The following is a 12,599-nucleotide window of genomic DNA, read 5'->3' as shown; positions in this document are numbered from 1 at the left end:
AAACACTAACCCAGTTAGAGCTGCAGATTTCCTGTCTGAATTTTTTTATTCAGCCAATTTTACAACATCTGCAGGTTTCAGCAACTGAGCTTTGAACCACTGAAAAACTTTTAGACCCAGATATCCTTTTTTTTTAGCATAAAAGAAGCTAAAAGTGAGTTCTTACGACTCCAGTTTTTACCTGTAATCTGGTCTGATAAATAAAGGCCTCAGCTCTCTGCCTTCACTTGAAATGAGACACTTACCTGGCAGTTGCAGCCTGTTTAGACATAAAGCAGACACTTGAATCTATGAGGTCACCTGGGGAAGTGCTTTCTTTACTAAACATTCTGCACACTGTTTAAAAAAAGATGCCATAGTGGATTTTTACTGTCCCACACGGCTAAAAAAAAAAGTGTTTATGCTGCGTGGCATTTTATAGAGAATCTTTCAAAGGTGCTTTTGTTCTTGCAGAAACACTGAGGCAAATATAGTATTCACCTTAAATAAAGAAGATTTTCTTTTATTCAAATATAAGCTAAAAACTGAAAAGTATAGCTCCTGTACCTCCAACTTTACGCTTTGCACGAATAAAAGAAAGAAGCTGTCATAAGCATGTGTTCAGGGATTAAGATGCTCAGACCCTGGGAGGTGTTTGGAGATCAGAGGAACAACTGACCGTTAGATAGTGTCTGTGTGTGTGTGTGTGTGTGTGTGTGGATGTGTGTGTGTTTTATCTTGATGGTCTTGATGAAATGAGGCCTAAAATTAACTTTCCGTAACACGTCGCAGGGAGTGTGAGCCAAGTGAGACGGGAATGTTGGGCTGCAAAAAAAAAGGGCAGCGACATGGTGACCATGATCTCGAATTTTACAACCAAAACATCTTTAAATGAAGGGTTTTGGTAGAACTTCAGTGCACAAATGTAGCTAAAGTTTTTAATTAAATACATAAGAACATTTCCATTTACTTCCAAGCCCCTTAGATTTCAACGTGGTGTACTAAAATATTGGAAAACCAATTATTTTGTGTAAAAAAAAAAAGGTTTTTGTTTGAGTGCATTTCTTTTGCTCAGTTCCCGAGAACAGTTCACGTTAGTTCTGAATTTACATTCCCGCTGCTGAAGTGTAAACGCCCGTTTTCCAAGAACACAAGGTGACTGTCAGCGTGTCGTCTTTACATTTTGCATGGACGCATGACGGCAGCTGTCACCTCACACCCACTTCAGAACGATAACAAGCTTAAAATGTGCTTTCTTTTCACCTCTTGACCCTTTGTGTTTTTGTGGAGAAGAACTTGTTGGGAAAAAGGTCGACGCCGAAGCTCGAACCCTCAATTGCCTGAGAGTTTTATCTGCCCTGAATTCCTTCAGCTCAGGGTTGCCTCCAGCGCCGACCCCCGGTCCTTCATTCCCCTGATAGGAGCTGGGAACAAACACACTACTTTACACACTTTGTCACTGGTTTATACTAGAATGTACACTTTAAACCCATCCTTTAAAGGAACTTTTACATTTTTTTGTGTTTTGTGGAACTATTATGAAGTTTTGAGAACGTCTCACAGTCAATGTAGCACTACTCAACAATTGTGGGCTTCTATATCAGAGTTTAAACCTCAACAGATCCCACTTGTGCCTTCTTCTGCCCTCAACTCCTATAGTTAAGTGTATATTGGACTATATGTGAGAAAAAAGTGGTTTTAGGTAAAAAAAGGAGCCAGACATTATTTTTGTCTGATTGGTAGCACAAAAAAGTTTTTGTGAGGCTTTTTCTTAAATTATCTTGTAATGCATAAAGTATTTGTAGTGATTTTTAGTGACAGCGACACATTAAAACACAAATTCTCAGTGCAAGAAATGTTTTGTTTTCTGTGTTTGAGCATGAAAAACATTTTGCTGATGAACTGTTTGTATGTAAAAGTATTTCCCAAGTAAGTAAAATACATAAAAATATATATAAATTAATTAAATGTAAAAAAAATTCCTCTTAAAGTTGGTATGTTATGACCTGAAGCAAAAACTTTTATGATAAATAAATAAATTCTTGCTAAGAGGCAAGAAAGAAAAAACTTTTTTTTATCAACCACACAAAAACTTTTATACAGTCCTTCAAAGTTTGTATTTAAATATTTTTGCCTCAGTTTTTCCAAACAAAATATTCTTTAAATGTTTTCCCCTCCATGAAAAAGTAAAATAACACCATCATTTAAAAAAAGAAAGAAGGGCTACACCACCTTTTATTTTGAAATAATGATTTTCCCAGAAACACAACTTTTGTAGCTTAACCCACACAATTAACCTTAGAGAATATAACAACAATTTTCTTGATGGCTTTAAAGTTAAGTTAACAAATGTGTTGTTTGTTCGTTTAACAGCAGCCAAAAAATATATATATAATATATAAACATAAAAAAAGAACCATTTTAATTTATCATCTTCAAAAAAAGGATGTGGGAAAAAGCAGATTCAAAGTGAAAGAAATAATAATTAAAAGAAAACAATATAATGAACAGAAGACCATATTTGAGGTTAGATCAGAAAACGTTGATGTTTATGTGCTGCGATCCTTTAAAGCTCATCTGTCCTACAGTGGCAGTCATCATGAACCAGGAGAAGTGAACCCATCTGCCTGGAGTTGGTTCCTGCCTGGGGGGTTAAAACAATCATTTTCAAGTCTATTCAGTCTTCAGCTGCCAGCGGGTTTGACTGTCAGAATCGGACCGGTTCCTATGATGCATCTGCAAGATCTGGATGAGCTTTAAGGACAGGTTATCTGAAAACTGAACACTGCAATAAAACAGAAAAGAGGCAAACATCCCCAGCAAACCAAATCTTTAATTGTAGTTTAAATGACATCCTTATGGATCACAAAACATATGCTATATTTGTCTGTCAAAACATGTTATATTTACAGCTGCAATTTCTGTCAAAACATGTTCAAAAGACAAGAGGATCGAGGAGTGTCATAGAAAAGAGGAAAGAGACGGAAAGTGGAATTAGGGAAGCTGGAAGGTGAGAAGAACAAAGTGTCCTTGGTGAAGAGCACAGGCTTGGCAGACATGGAAACCGCTGTGCTTCGGCCACAACTTTCAACAAAAGTCATGGGCTGAATGTTTCTGAGGGTTTGAGCTGCTTCCATCAGAGAGACGTAAAAACAGAGGCCGGTTCTGGACTGCCGGATCTCCGCTTGTCTCTGTCTGTAGTATCAGGCCAGCACCGCGGGAACTGGCTGACTCTTTTGGAACAGAGAGGCTGATAGTGGCTCCAGGGAACACGTGGCGTCAGCGTTCCACACCTTCAACCTCTCGCTGTCTGCTCCTATCATCCCATCCTCACACGTTTCAGTGCCAGAACTGATCATGTCTTTACCAGAAGGTGTTGGAACTGATGCAGAGTCAAGAGTATTCTCAAGCAACTAACATTAGAGCTGCAACGATTTTGATCCAGTTTGGAAGAAGTTAAATCCTCCTCTTTAGCATTAAACAGCTCAGTTCTCTCACTAGTTAGGAACTAACATCTGTAGTGCCTAAACAACAAAAGAGAAAATCACATTTTAGTAGCAAACTGAAATAAATGAACTCTAGAGAAACAATCTTACATTATCTTCCTGAAACATCCTCATATCTTTCTTTCTTAATGTCTCTTTCTTGTCGCCACATTTCACGTACACTTAACCACACATCAACGTCCACAGTGCTACATGTTAGAGGACAACATCTCTACATCTCCTTCAAAGCAGCTAAATGGAAAACCTTTTCCTCCCTGTTTTCAAACTAGAATGCACCACACTTCATTCAAAATGACTGGACTGCACAAAGTCAATGTTTCAAACACTAAGTTGTCATTGGTGGTTATGCTAGGGTTGATTAAAAAAAACAAAGCAGCAAATGTTGAGGGGATGACAAAAACTAGATGATATGGAGTCAGGATAAACAACAATATGCAACGCTGAGCGTTCACAGTCCTCCGTCAAAAGTCTGAGGATGAACGAGGAAAGATGCAGAGTTCAAGGAATGTCCTTGTGCTCAGTGGTCGATTCCTTAATGATCTGGAAAGAAAAGAGATCGGAGTTAAAAATAGGAAAAGTCCCTGGAGAGGTGAACCGTGAGTCTCCAGAGGGGTTCAACGTTGCCATCCAGAGGGAATAGCAGAGAAGTACAACATCAGGTTGAAAGGAGGGGTAGGAGAAGCAATAGATGTTAATAATACTTACCCAAACAGAATGGGAGGTATCAGACATAATTTGGCCCATATTTACCTTTTTTTTTTAGTTTCTAAGATGACCAACATGACCACACCCAACTACCCTGTGATCATGCTAGGGGCTATTACAAGAGGATTCTAGCTTCTCTTCTTTTCCTTTAAAGTCCCACTCCGATCATCTTTAGATCTAATTAAAAAAATCCCAGTGGTCTTTTAATTATGATTATGCAATTTTTAACCAAAATAAAAAAAATGTCGTTTTATAGGACAATTTTTCTGCAGGGCGGCAGTAGTTCATTTAAAATTTGCCTCTGAGTTGCGGGCGTGGAATAACTCTACCCCCTTCCCATCATCCCTTTGTTTACACGCTCTAGCTTACAGCCCTTCCCAACCCCAACCTAACATTGGCAGTGCAACAAAAATGGCCCTTTGTCACATGTAAGCTCCTTCAAATTGCTTTCTTATACTCAGAAATACAATTGTAAGCTTAAATTTCTTTATATTATATATGTGTCCTCCATCATCAGAACAAACCGAAAAACTCATCATTTTCATCAGTATGTAATGAATCGTCTCTTGGCAGGAATCCGGGTGTTCCTATGGAAGTTTGTCTCACCCATAATTTGAAGTAATATGCAATTCTCAATTCAATTCAAATATATTTTCAATTTCTTTATTTCAAACACAAAAGAAAATAAACACAATAATTTAAAATAGACAGATAAAACAGACATGATTCAATTTGCAATTTAGAATTGAATATAAAAAAGAATGCTAGAGCAGTTGCAAACTGCTTTTTCATCTGAATTATGGTACCAAAACCCACAACAATTTAAAACGCAATTGATTTTACTGTAATTTTTCATATTGAAAAAAAAAGCATTTTAAAATTGTTTGAAAAAAATGAATTTTTTATTGAGAATTGCATTTTACTTTGAATTATGGGTGTAAAAAACTTCCACATCCCACCTGGAGGATACAAAAGTGGACCGAACTCTTCAAGGAAGAGCATTTTTAGTCCAGATGTCTTGACCCAACTTCAATTCAGTGCCACCTGGATGAAAGAGAAGTGCAACGTTAACTCCCCATTTTTGTGCCAACGTTTGCTCTACACACCTCACCGTCTCTGGTCTCCACAGTTCGAACCAAGATGCTCCTCTTCACATGAGCCTCTGGGGTTTTAGAGTCCAAATTAGTTTCTAAAACAACAACAAAAACAGAAAAGCGACACACACAAAATATTCACGTTTTTAACAAAACCTTTTCATTTCCAATACTCAATTTGTCTGCAATTTAGTAAAGCAACAGAACTCACAATAAAATAAATAATTGTTTGATCACAAATACACTTCTGTTAAATATATATTACAACATCACAGTGTTTTCTGCAGGTACTTCAGTGAGGTTTATGATATAATTATTCTATTACTAATATCTAAAAACTAATTTCATCTAAAATAATTGAAATAAATAAAACATAGAGTTTGGGTTATACTGACCTCTAAACTGCAGATTGGAAAAACTCTGAACTGGAATGGTGATCCTATAAAAGCAGAAAGATATTACATGTCTGTCATGCCTGCCGTGTCACAGCAGAACCATCTGCCGTGCTCTGACTCACCTGCTCTCCTCTCCTTCCAGTAATTTCCTGTAAGTGGCTATCTCAATGTCCAGAGCCAGCTTGACGTTGAGCAGGTCCTGGTATTCTTGCAGATGCCTCGCCATCTCCTCCTTCAGTGCCTGGATCTCTTCCTCCAGACGGCTCACCGTATCCTGGTAACCGGCTGTCTCCATGGCACAGCGGTCCTCCATTTCCCGCAGCTGGCGTTCCAGAGATTCGTTCTCGAGGGGCAAAGACAAAACAGGACTTTTAGAAAATTGAAGAAAAACCCTTGTTTGATGAGGAAGTGAAGAACAGAAACAGAAAACGGCGTCGGCTGTGGACTCACTGTCCCGCGGAGAGCGTCAAGGTCACAGGTCAACACTTGGATCTGACGCCGGTACTCATTGGCCTCTTGCTTGGCCTGGCGCAGTGCTTCTCCATTTCTATTGGCTGCATCTGTCAGGTCAGCAAACTGTAACCCAAAAGATAGACAATATATCCCTCACACAAGTAAAACAAATTCTGCTTGCGAACATTAATTGTCAGAAAAACTGACCTTGGATCGATACCACTCCTCTGTCTCCTGCATGTTGGAGGTGGCCAGGTTTTCATATTGGAGTCGAATGTCTCTCAGAGCAGCAGTTAGGTCTGGTTTTGAAACATCCAGGTCAACATGGACTTGCTGGGCCAAGACTTTCTCCTGTGACTCACGCAGCTCCTGATCAGAAAGAGTTATGAAAGAGTTGAAAACAAACAAACATAGGAACTAAATGTTTGTGTTGAATCAGCTTTGAAAAACCTCTTCGTGTATTTTCTTCAAAAAGTTGATCTCATCCTGAAGAGATTCAATCTTCCTCTCCAACTGGACACGACTGAGAGATGCTTCATCCACATCCTGCGTGAACAACGACACGAGGACTCAGAAAAGTTGCGCTGTTCCTAAATAATTTATTAGTGATTTGTGCGTCAATTACGTAATTTTAACATATATGCGCCGTATACAGGATTTAAAAGTCATACTTCAATGGCACATAATGTATGACTAATACTATTAGACACAAGTGGAACAGTTGTGGAAAGCCACAAAATTGTGTATGCATCACACAAAAATCATGCACTTTTGTGTAAGATTTACGTACTAATTGCGTGTAAACTTCCTAAAATATGCGTAAACTTCGTCATTCTCAAGCAACAAAATTTTGAACAGCTCAGAACCGAATTCTTGTGAAGACCTGTCTATCGAAACCCTCATTGGACATCTGAGCACATCGACGACTGACCAAAGCAAAAGCCACTTTTGTTTTACGTATATCACGCACGAATCAAAACAGACTGAAATTTCAGATGTGCTAAAATGCGCAAAATGTACGCAGTGACACTAAAGATTACCTGTCTAAAGGCGTTCAAGTTGTTCTCTGCTTCCTGACGCTGCACAATCTCATCCTGCAGCCTGTCAAAAGAGAACAGATCGCTTTCAGATTCTCTGAAGGGAGACACAACCTTTTAAATGCAGCTTTTTTTCATGAACCCCTTAATTTCTGAATTTATTTCCAGCTAAGGAAAAAAAAAAGATTTAGTGTTTTTGCTTCCAAGTAGATGCTAAATTAAGGTAATTTTGGAACCCAAGTGGAGTCTATTTGCTTCAACAGGCGTTACCCTAGAGGTCCTATGCACACACAGGACCTCTAGAGGTGCTTGAGCCCCTGCCCTTTATGGAAATGACGTCACATAACATCCAGTTGTGAGTTGGAGAATCAGATTTTTCTGCTAATCTAGTTGATTAATCTACTGTTCTTGTGGTCATTTTCCAATGTCCACAACAACAGTAGAGATATCTTTCTCCAAGCTAAAATTGGTGAAAGAAGAAAGGCTCTCCGATCTCCTTCTCCTTTCCATTGACAGACACAACTATACATCACAATGATGTGATCAATATCCTCAGGGGTGGGGCCCCCTGAAGGTTCCTGCTTTGAGGTCCCCAGAAGATTGGGTTTGAATCAGGGCTGAGTTTCACATTAACATTATTTCCATTATACGATTCATTTTTGTACATCGTTCAAAACTCATATTTCGCTGTCAGCGTGCAATAAAATATTTATTTCTGTATCGTCTAAGGGGCAAAAAACAAAAAAAGTGCACATGCTGCCCTTTTCCCTGATGATGTTTGATTCCCTGGTCTGGAATCAAATAACCCCGTCGTTCTCTGTTCTCACACAACATCAGCTACTTTTATGCTTTTAATGCTGCTCCTTGTGGTGCAGGGGAGGAGGAGCCAGGCTCAGCTGAAAGGGCAGCTTATGCATCATTACACATTCACTGCGACCTAACAGCCAGAGGCCTTTCCCACGGGAAGGAGGATGCAAACACACATTGACACAAAATAAAAAAAAATTAAAAAAACAGACATCGCCCCACAATCCATCTGCCAAACACAGACACGCAACGATCTCACTCCAACATCTGTATAGGTTCATGCAGAGTTTTCTGAGTAGTCTTGGTATGGGAGCAGCATCAATGAAGAGGTGACCTCTGACCCTCTCAGCCACCGTATCATTATTCACCCTACCGTCTTTTAGGGAGCAGAGGGCAAAGAGGACTGTGCTGAAGACCTTTTCCCCCCCCAGACCTTCAGTCATTCTTTCTAAAACTTCTGGCATAAATTCAAGCAGCCGCAAAGGAAAAAATGCGAAGCTTCAAAGAACATCTCCCCGGCTGCTCTCTTTGTGCAGGGCCACCATTGTGTTGGCCTCATTCCTCCACACTCTTTCGGGGCTGACGAGGGGTTCAGTCGGGATCAGGCTTGTATAGAGGGATCCAGTAGCAAAGCTCAGGCGGACCATGGAGATCTGCATTCTAACAAATCCCCCCTCTCAAAAAGAATCTACATATAAATGCTCTTGTAATTTAAAAAAAAGGAAAACGTTTTCTTCCCCTGTGCCAGGATTTCTCCAACCTAATCCAGATAAACTGGACTTAATTCTAAAGCAATACATTTGAAATCAAATTTATCCTTTGAAAATAAAAATGTGTTTTAAAAAAAGAGTTAAGTTTCTCTAATTTTTGGGTATTTTTTCAGAAATTTGAAATTGAAAGTTACATTTTCAGTTAACCACAGCTCTGTTCCAAACAAGAGACACAAAGGATAAAGGTTATCTCTGAGCACCACCCTGCACTAACCACCTTTTTTCACACCTACCTCTGCTTAAGCGTGGCCAGATCTGCAGCCAGGTTGTCCCTCTCGATCTCCAGTCGAGCCTTGCCTGTGGTCAGGTTGTCCACCTGCCGCCGCAGCTCCCTGAGTTCATCCTGGTAGATGTCCCCAAGGCGACTGGGCTCCTTCCCCCTCAGCTGGTTCAGCTCTGCCACCAACACTTTGTTCTGCTGCTCCAGCATGCGCACCTTCTCGATGTAACTGGCAAAGCGGTCGTTGAGGCCCATCATCTCCATCTTCTCATTGGTGCGCGTCTCCTTGTACTGGGCCTTCAGCAGGGAGTCGGCGGAGAAGTCCAGCCGATCCCCTGGACTCCCCATCAGCAGGGCCGCGGTAGAGGAGCCCAGGGAGGTCCGGGATATGGGGCTGGAGATGGAGATGTTTCGAGGGGTTCCATGCCAGGAGAGGCGGCTGGACGATAGTCTTCCCCCTGCACTGCCCGGGCCTTGAGGCCCGAAACGCTTCCTGTAGGAGGACTGGACTCTCTGGCTCTCCATGACGGGGGGAATGGGCTCACAGAGGGGACAAACTGGGCTTTTATAGTTGAAGAACTGCCCCCAAGTCCAGAACACAGAGGCCACAGGGTGGGGCAGGGAGAAGGGAGGGCAGCAGACAGTGAATGGCGCATAAAGGGGTGGTTTGCATCCGACTGAAAAAGCTGTGGGCCGTGGATTGTTGTCACTCCTGGTCCTCTGACTCACTCCCTTTTTCACTCCCCCCCCCCCTTTTTTTTTGTCTTACCCTCTTTCTTTCTGTTCCAACTGAATGAAAAGGAATTTGTGTGAAACCGTCTGGCCGCCGTTCCAGCCTGACCAGAAACTGGACCACAAAAACAAAAAACAGGTTCTGATTGAAGGCAACAAACCCAAAGAACCCAGCCAAGGTTTGGCAGATCGGAGCAAATCCAGCGCAGAAGACGGCTGTTAGACAAACACAGCTGAGTTCAGCATTTAGGGCTAAACACACACTTCTGCACGGGATTACAGAATTATGACAAACAGTAACTATCAGCAGTAATGTTTTTTAACAACCTATTGGCTTTCTCCTGTTAAATACAATAATGTAGGAATGAAACCAACATTTATTCCATACTTGAGCTCTAAATCTCAGAACCATAAAAATATGACACACAGAAGAAATAAAATACAAGTAAAACATAAATTATAAACGTAAAAACGTAAGGACTTAAAAGGGTGTCCAAACCAGTATGTTCAATTTTGGGACTGGTAACGAAGAGTTCAAAGAAGTCCCACTCCAATCCTCTTTTGATCTATTATAAAAATGTTCCCGGTGGTCTATTACTTACAATGAGGCAGTTTTTAGCCCAAATAGCGGTAGTAATATTTAAAAATCCACCTTTGGGTTGTGGCCATTGCTGCAAGTGAGCCCCACATCCTTCCCATCATCCGTCTGTTTACACTCCCTCCCACTAGCTTACCAACCTAACATAACCGGAGCAGCAAAGGAAAAATGGGAGCAATATTGGAGCTATCCAGTCGGACAGTTTGGATCCAGATCCCAGCTCAGATGAGGAAAACTATGGCAAAAATGGATCTGTTTGTCCACAAGTGGATGCATCAGAATGGAGCTAGTGGCTTGCCGTAGATGTTTCTACATCACATTAACAACGTTTTTCCTGCTAATTCACAACAATTTAAATACAGAAATACACAAAAATGCAATTTTGAGGTTGATTATCTTCACATATGTCCTCTATCATGAGAAAAAAATGCCACTAGAACATGGTAAAACCACTCAAAACCCAGTTTAATTTGAATCTGAATGGGTTTTTAAGACATGCCACCCAGAAGATTTTTTTAAGAGTTCAGTGAATGTTGTTGTCATCAATCATTTTGTCATCAATAACATGACTAAGATATGTTACTGGATGACAGACATCGAGCTCAGTACTGGACAGTTTAAAAAACGGAAAATTCAATTTCACATCTTCTCTGGTACAACAGATCAACCCAGAACCCTTACTAGAATTATATAAAATATTCTTTTTTAAACCATAACAGGCACAGATATTTAAAAACTGCTAAAAACAACCGAATCATCTGCATACATCAGGGGCTTACTCTGAAACTTCCAAAATTGTTCCAAATTTGTCCTTTTAAACACCTTGGTAACATGTTTAAATTCTTTGGACATGTTTTATTTTTAAAATGCAGTATGAACTGAAGACGGTGGGAACAAACATGTTCATCAGGGGTCTCCATGCACCATGTTCACTTCCTGCTGGTTTCAGAGACGGATAGATGGCTGAGATGAGGAGGAGGGAGCTCAACCCAGAAGGAGTCAGGGAGTCCAAACTTTATCTAAACTTCAGAAAGACTAACAGAGGCTGCGTTACAAAACCCTTTTCAGCCGTCACCCTAACAACAGCGGCACTAACCACACATCAGATCACCTTTAAAAAGCCAGACTTTTTTTCAGAAGATGTTATGGAGATGAGAATGTTGGGCTTTTTCTGGACGTGTAATTTTGTGAAACAAAAAGTGATCAGATTATCAAAAGATTTTAAGTATTTTTAAGGAAGAACTTGGAAGGATTTGTGAAATATTTAAACTTCCTGATACGCTTTTGATGAATTTTATTTCGATCTCCTCTGAATTTAGACATCAGCCTGCAGGAACAGTTCATTTCTGTGAGGTAACACGCAGTAAAACCAAAACAACAGCTGTACCAAAGGAGTTTTTTAGGGGGTTGTAAAGTTCCTGGGAGGTGACACCAGTGGCACTGAGAGACAGTCCATAAAGCCTCTTTGAGTTTACTATGTAGACTCTGAGTGTTGCTGTTGTAAAAGCAGAAAAACTCCCCGACAATGTGTCCTGAATTTAATGGGATCACACACTCAGCCTGGCAGAGATTTGTGGATTTCAAAGCGTCCGTGTGTGAGGATTAACGGCACGGCTGCATCATTATGTTGACACTAATAGTTTCAGCCCTCTGGATGTTTCAGACAGTCCCCCCTGTTGCCTTAGATGTGGTCACTGAGGTAATATGTTCTGATGATTAAACATGCCTCTCCTCCCTCCCCACTGATGGAGTTGCTAAGGAGTCCAGTGGAACATCGAATTGATGTTTTCAACATGAGGAGACCTTCCCTTCTGAATGAGGCGCACTGAAACGGGTTCAGGACAGAATCCTAATGCGCACTTAATCCATTTTTCTGCCAGATTTCTTCAACAACTGCAGTATTTATTTAAGTACCAGACTTCAAACTTTAAAGGGCCACACAGCAAACAGAATTTAAACCATTATTGCCTTTTCGCCTCTCTGAAGGCGTCAAAGTCAGATCTGAGGACGGGGTGGCCTTAGAAATCCCGGGCACCATTCCAGCCGGTTTCTGCCAAGTAAAAGTCATAGATTTAGTTAGATTTTAGGTGAAAGTTGAACTTTTGCACATTAAACCCAAAAAAAATTGGAAACACCAAAACTTCTATTGATAAGACGTGAAAAGCAAAAAGCAAAAAGAAATGAGCTCTTCTTGTATTATTTTTTGACCATCAGTTAAAATGCAAACACTGGCAAAGACTTAGCTTGTTTCATAAACTATTATCTTAATTTTTTTGTGAAATAACATTTGAACAAAGTTATAT

General features: G+C 40.4%; 1 protein-coding gene across 2 annotated transcripts; it reads right to left on the bottom strand.

Annotated features, from left to right (window-relative positions):
- Positions 1–2,792: 2,792 nt before the first annotated feature.
- gfap (glial fibrillary acidic protein) lies at positions 2,793–9,673 on the bottom strand. 2 transcript variants are annotated; one of them, XM_004071186.5, is made up of 9 exons: positions 8,980–9,673; positions 7,173–7,233; positions 6,583–6,678; positions 6,340–6,501; positions 6,130–6,255; positions 5,802–6,022; positions 5,680–5,723; positions 5,297–5,379; positions 2,793–4,025 (listed from the first exon to the last, which is right to left on the bottom strand). In XM_004071186.5, the coding sequence occupies exons 1-9, from the start codon at positions 9,489–9,491 to the stop codon at positions 3,984–3,986; spliced, it is 1,347 nt and encodes a 448-aa protein (XP_004071234.3). In that variant the 5' UTR covers positions 9,492–9,673; the 3' UTR covers positions 2,793–3,983. The 2 variants fall into 2 exon arrangements, with proteins under 2 accessions (XP_004071234.3, XP_011476140.3); XM_011477838.4 differs by having other exon boundaries at positions 5,302–5,379.
- Between the last annotated feature and the right edge of the window lie 2,926 nt (positions 9,674–12,599).

Source organism: Oryzias latipes, chromosome 8 (genome assembly GCF_053564925.1).
Source record: "Oryzias latipes strain Hd-rR chromosome 8, Olatipes_Hd-rR_3.1".
NCBI classification, from domain to species: Eukaryota; Metazoa; Chordata; class Actinopteri; order Beloniformes; family Adrianichthyidae; genus Oryzias; species Oryzias latipes.
This window is presented reverse-complemented; position numbering and strand designations above follow the sequence as displayed.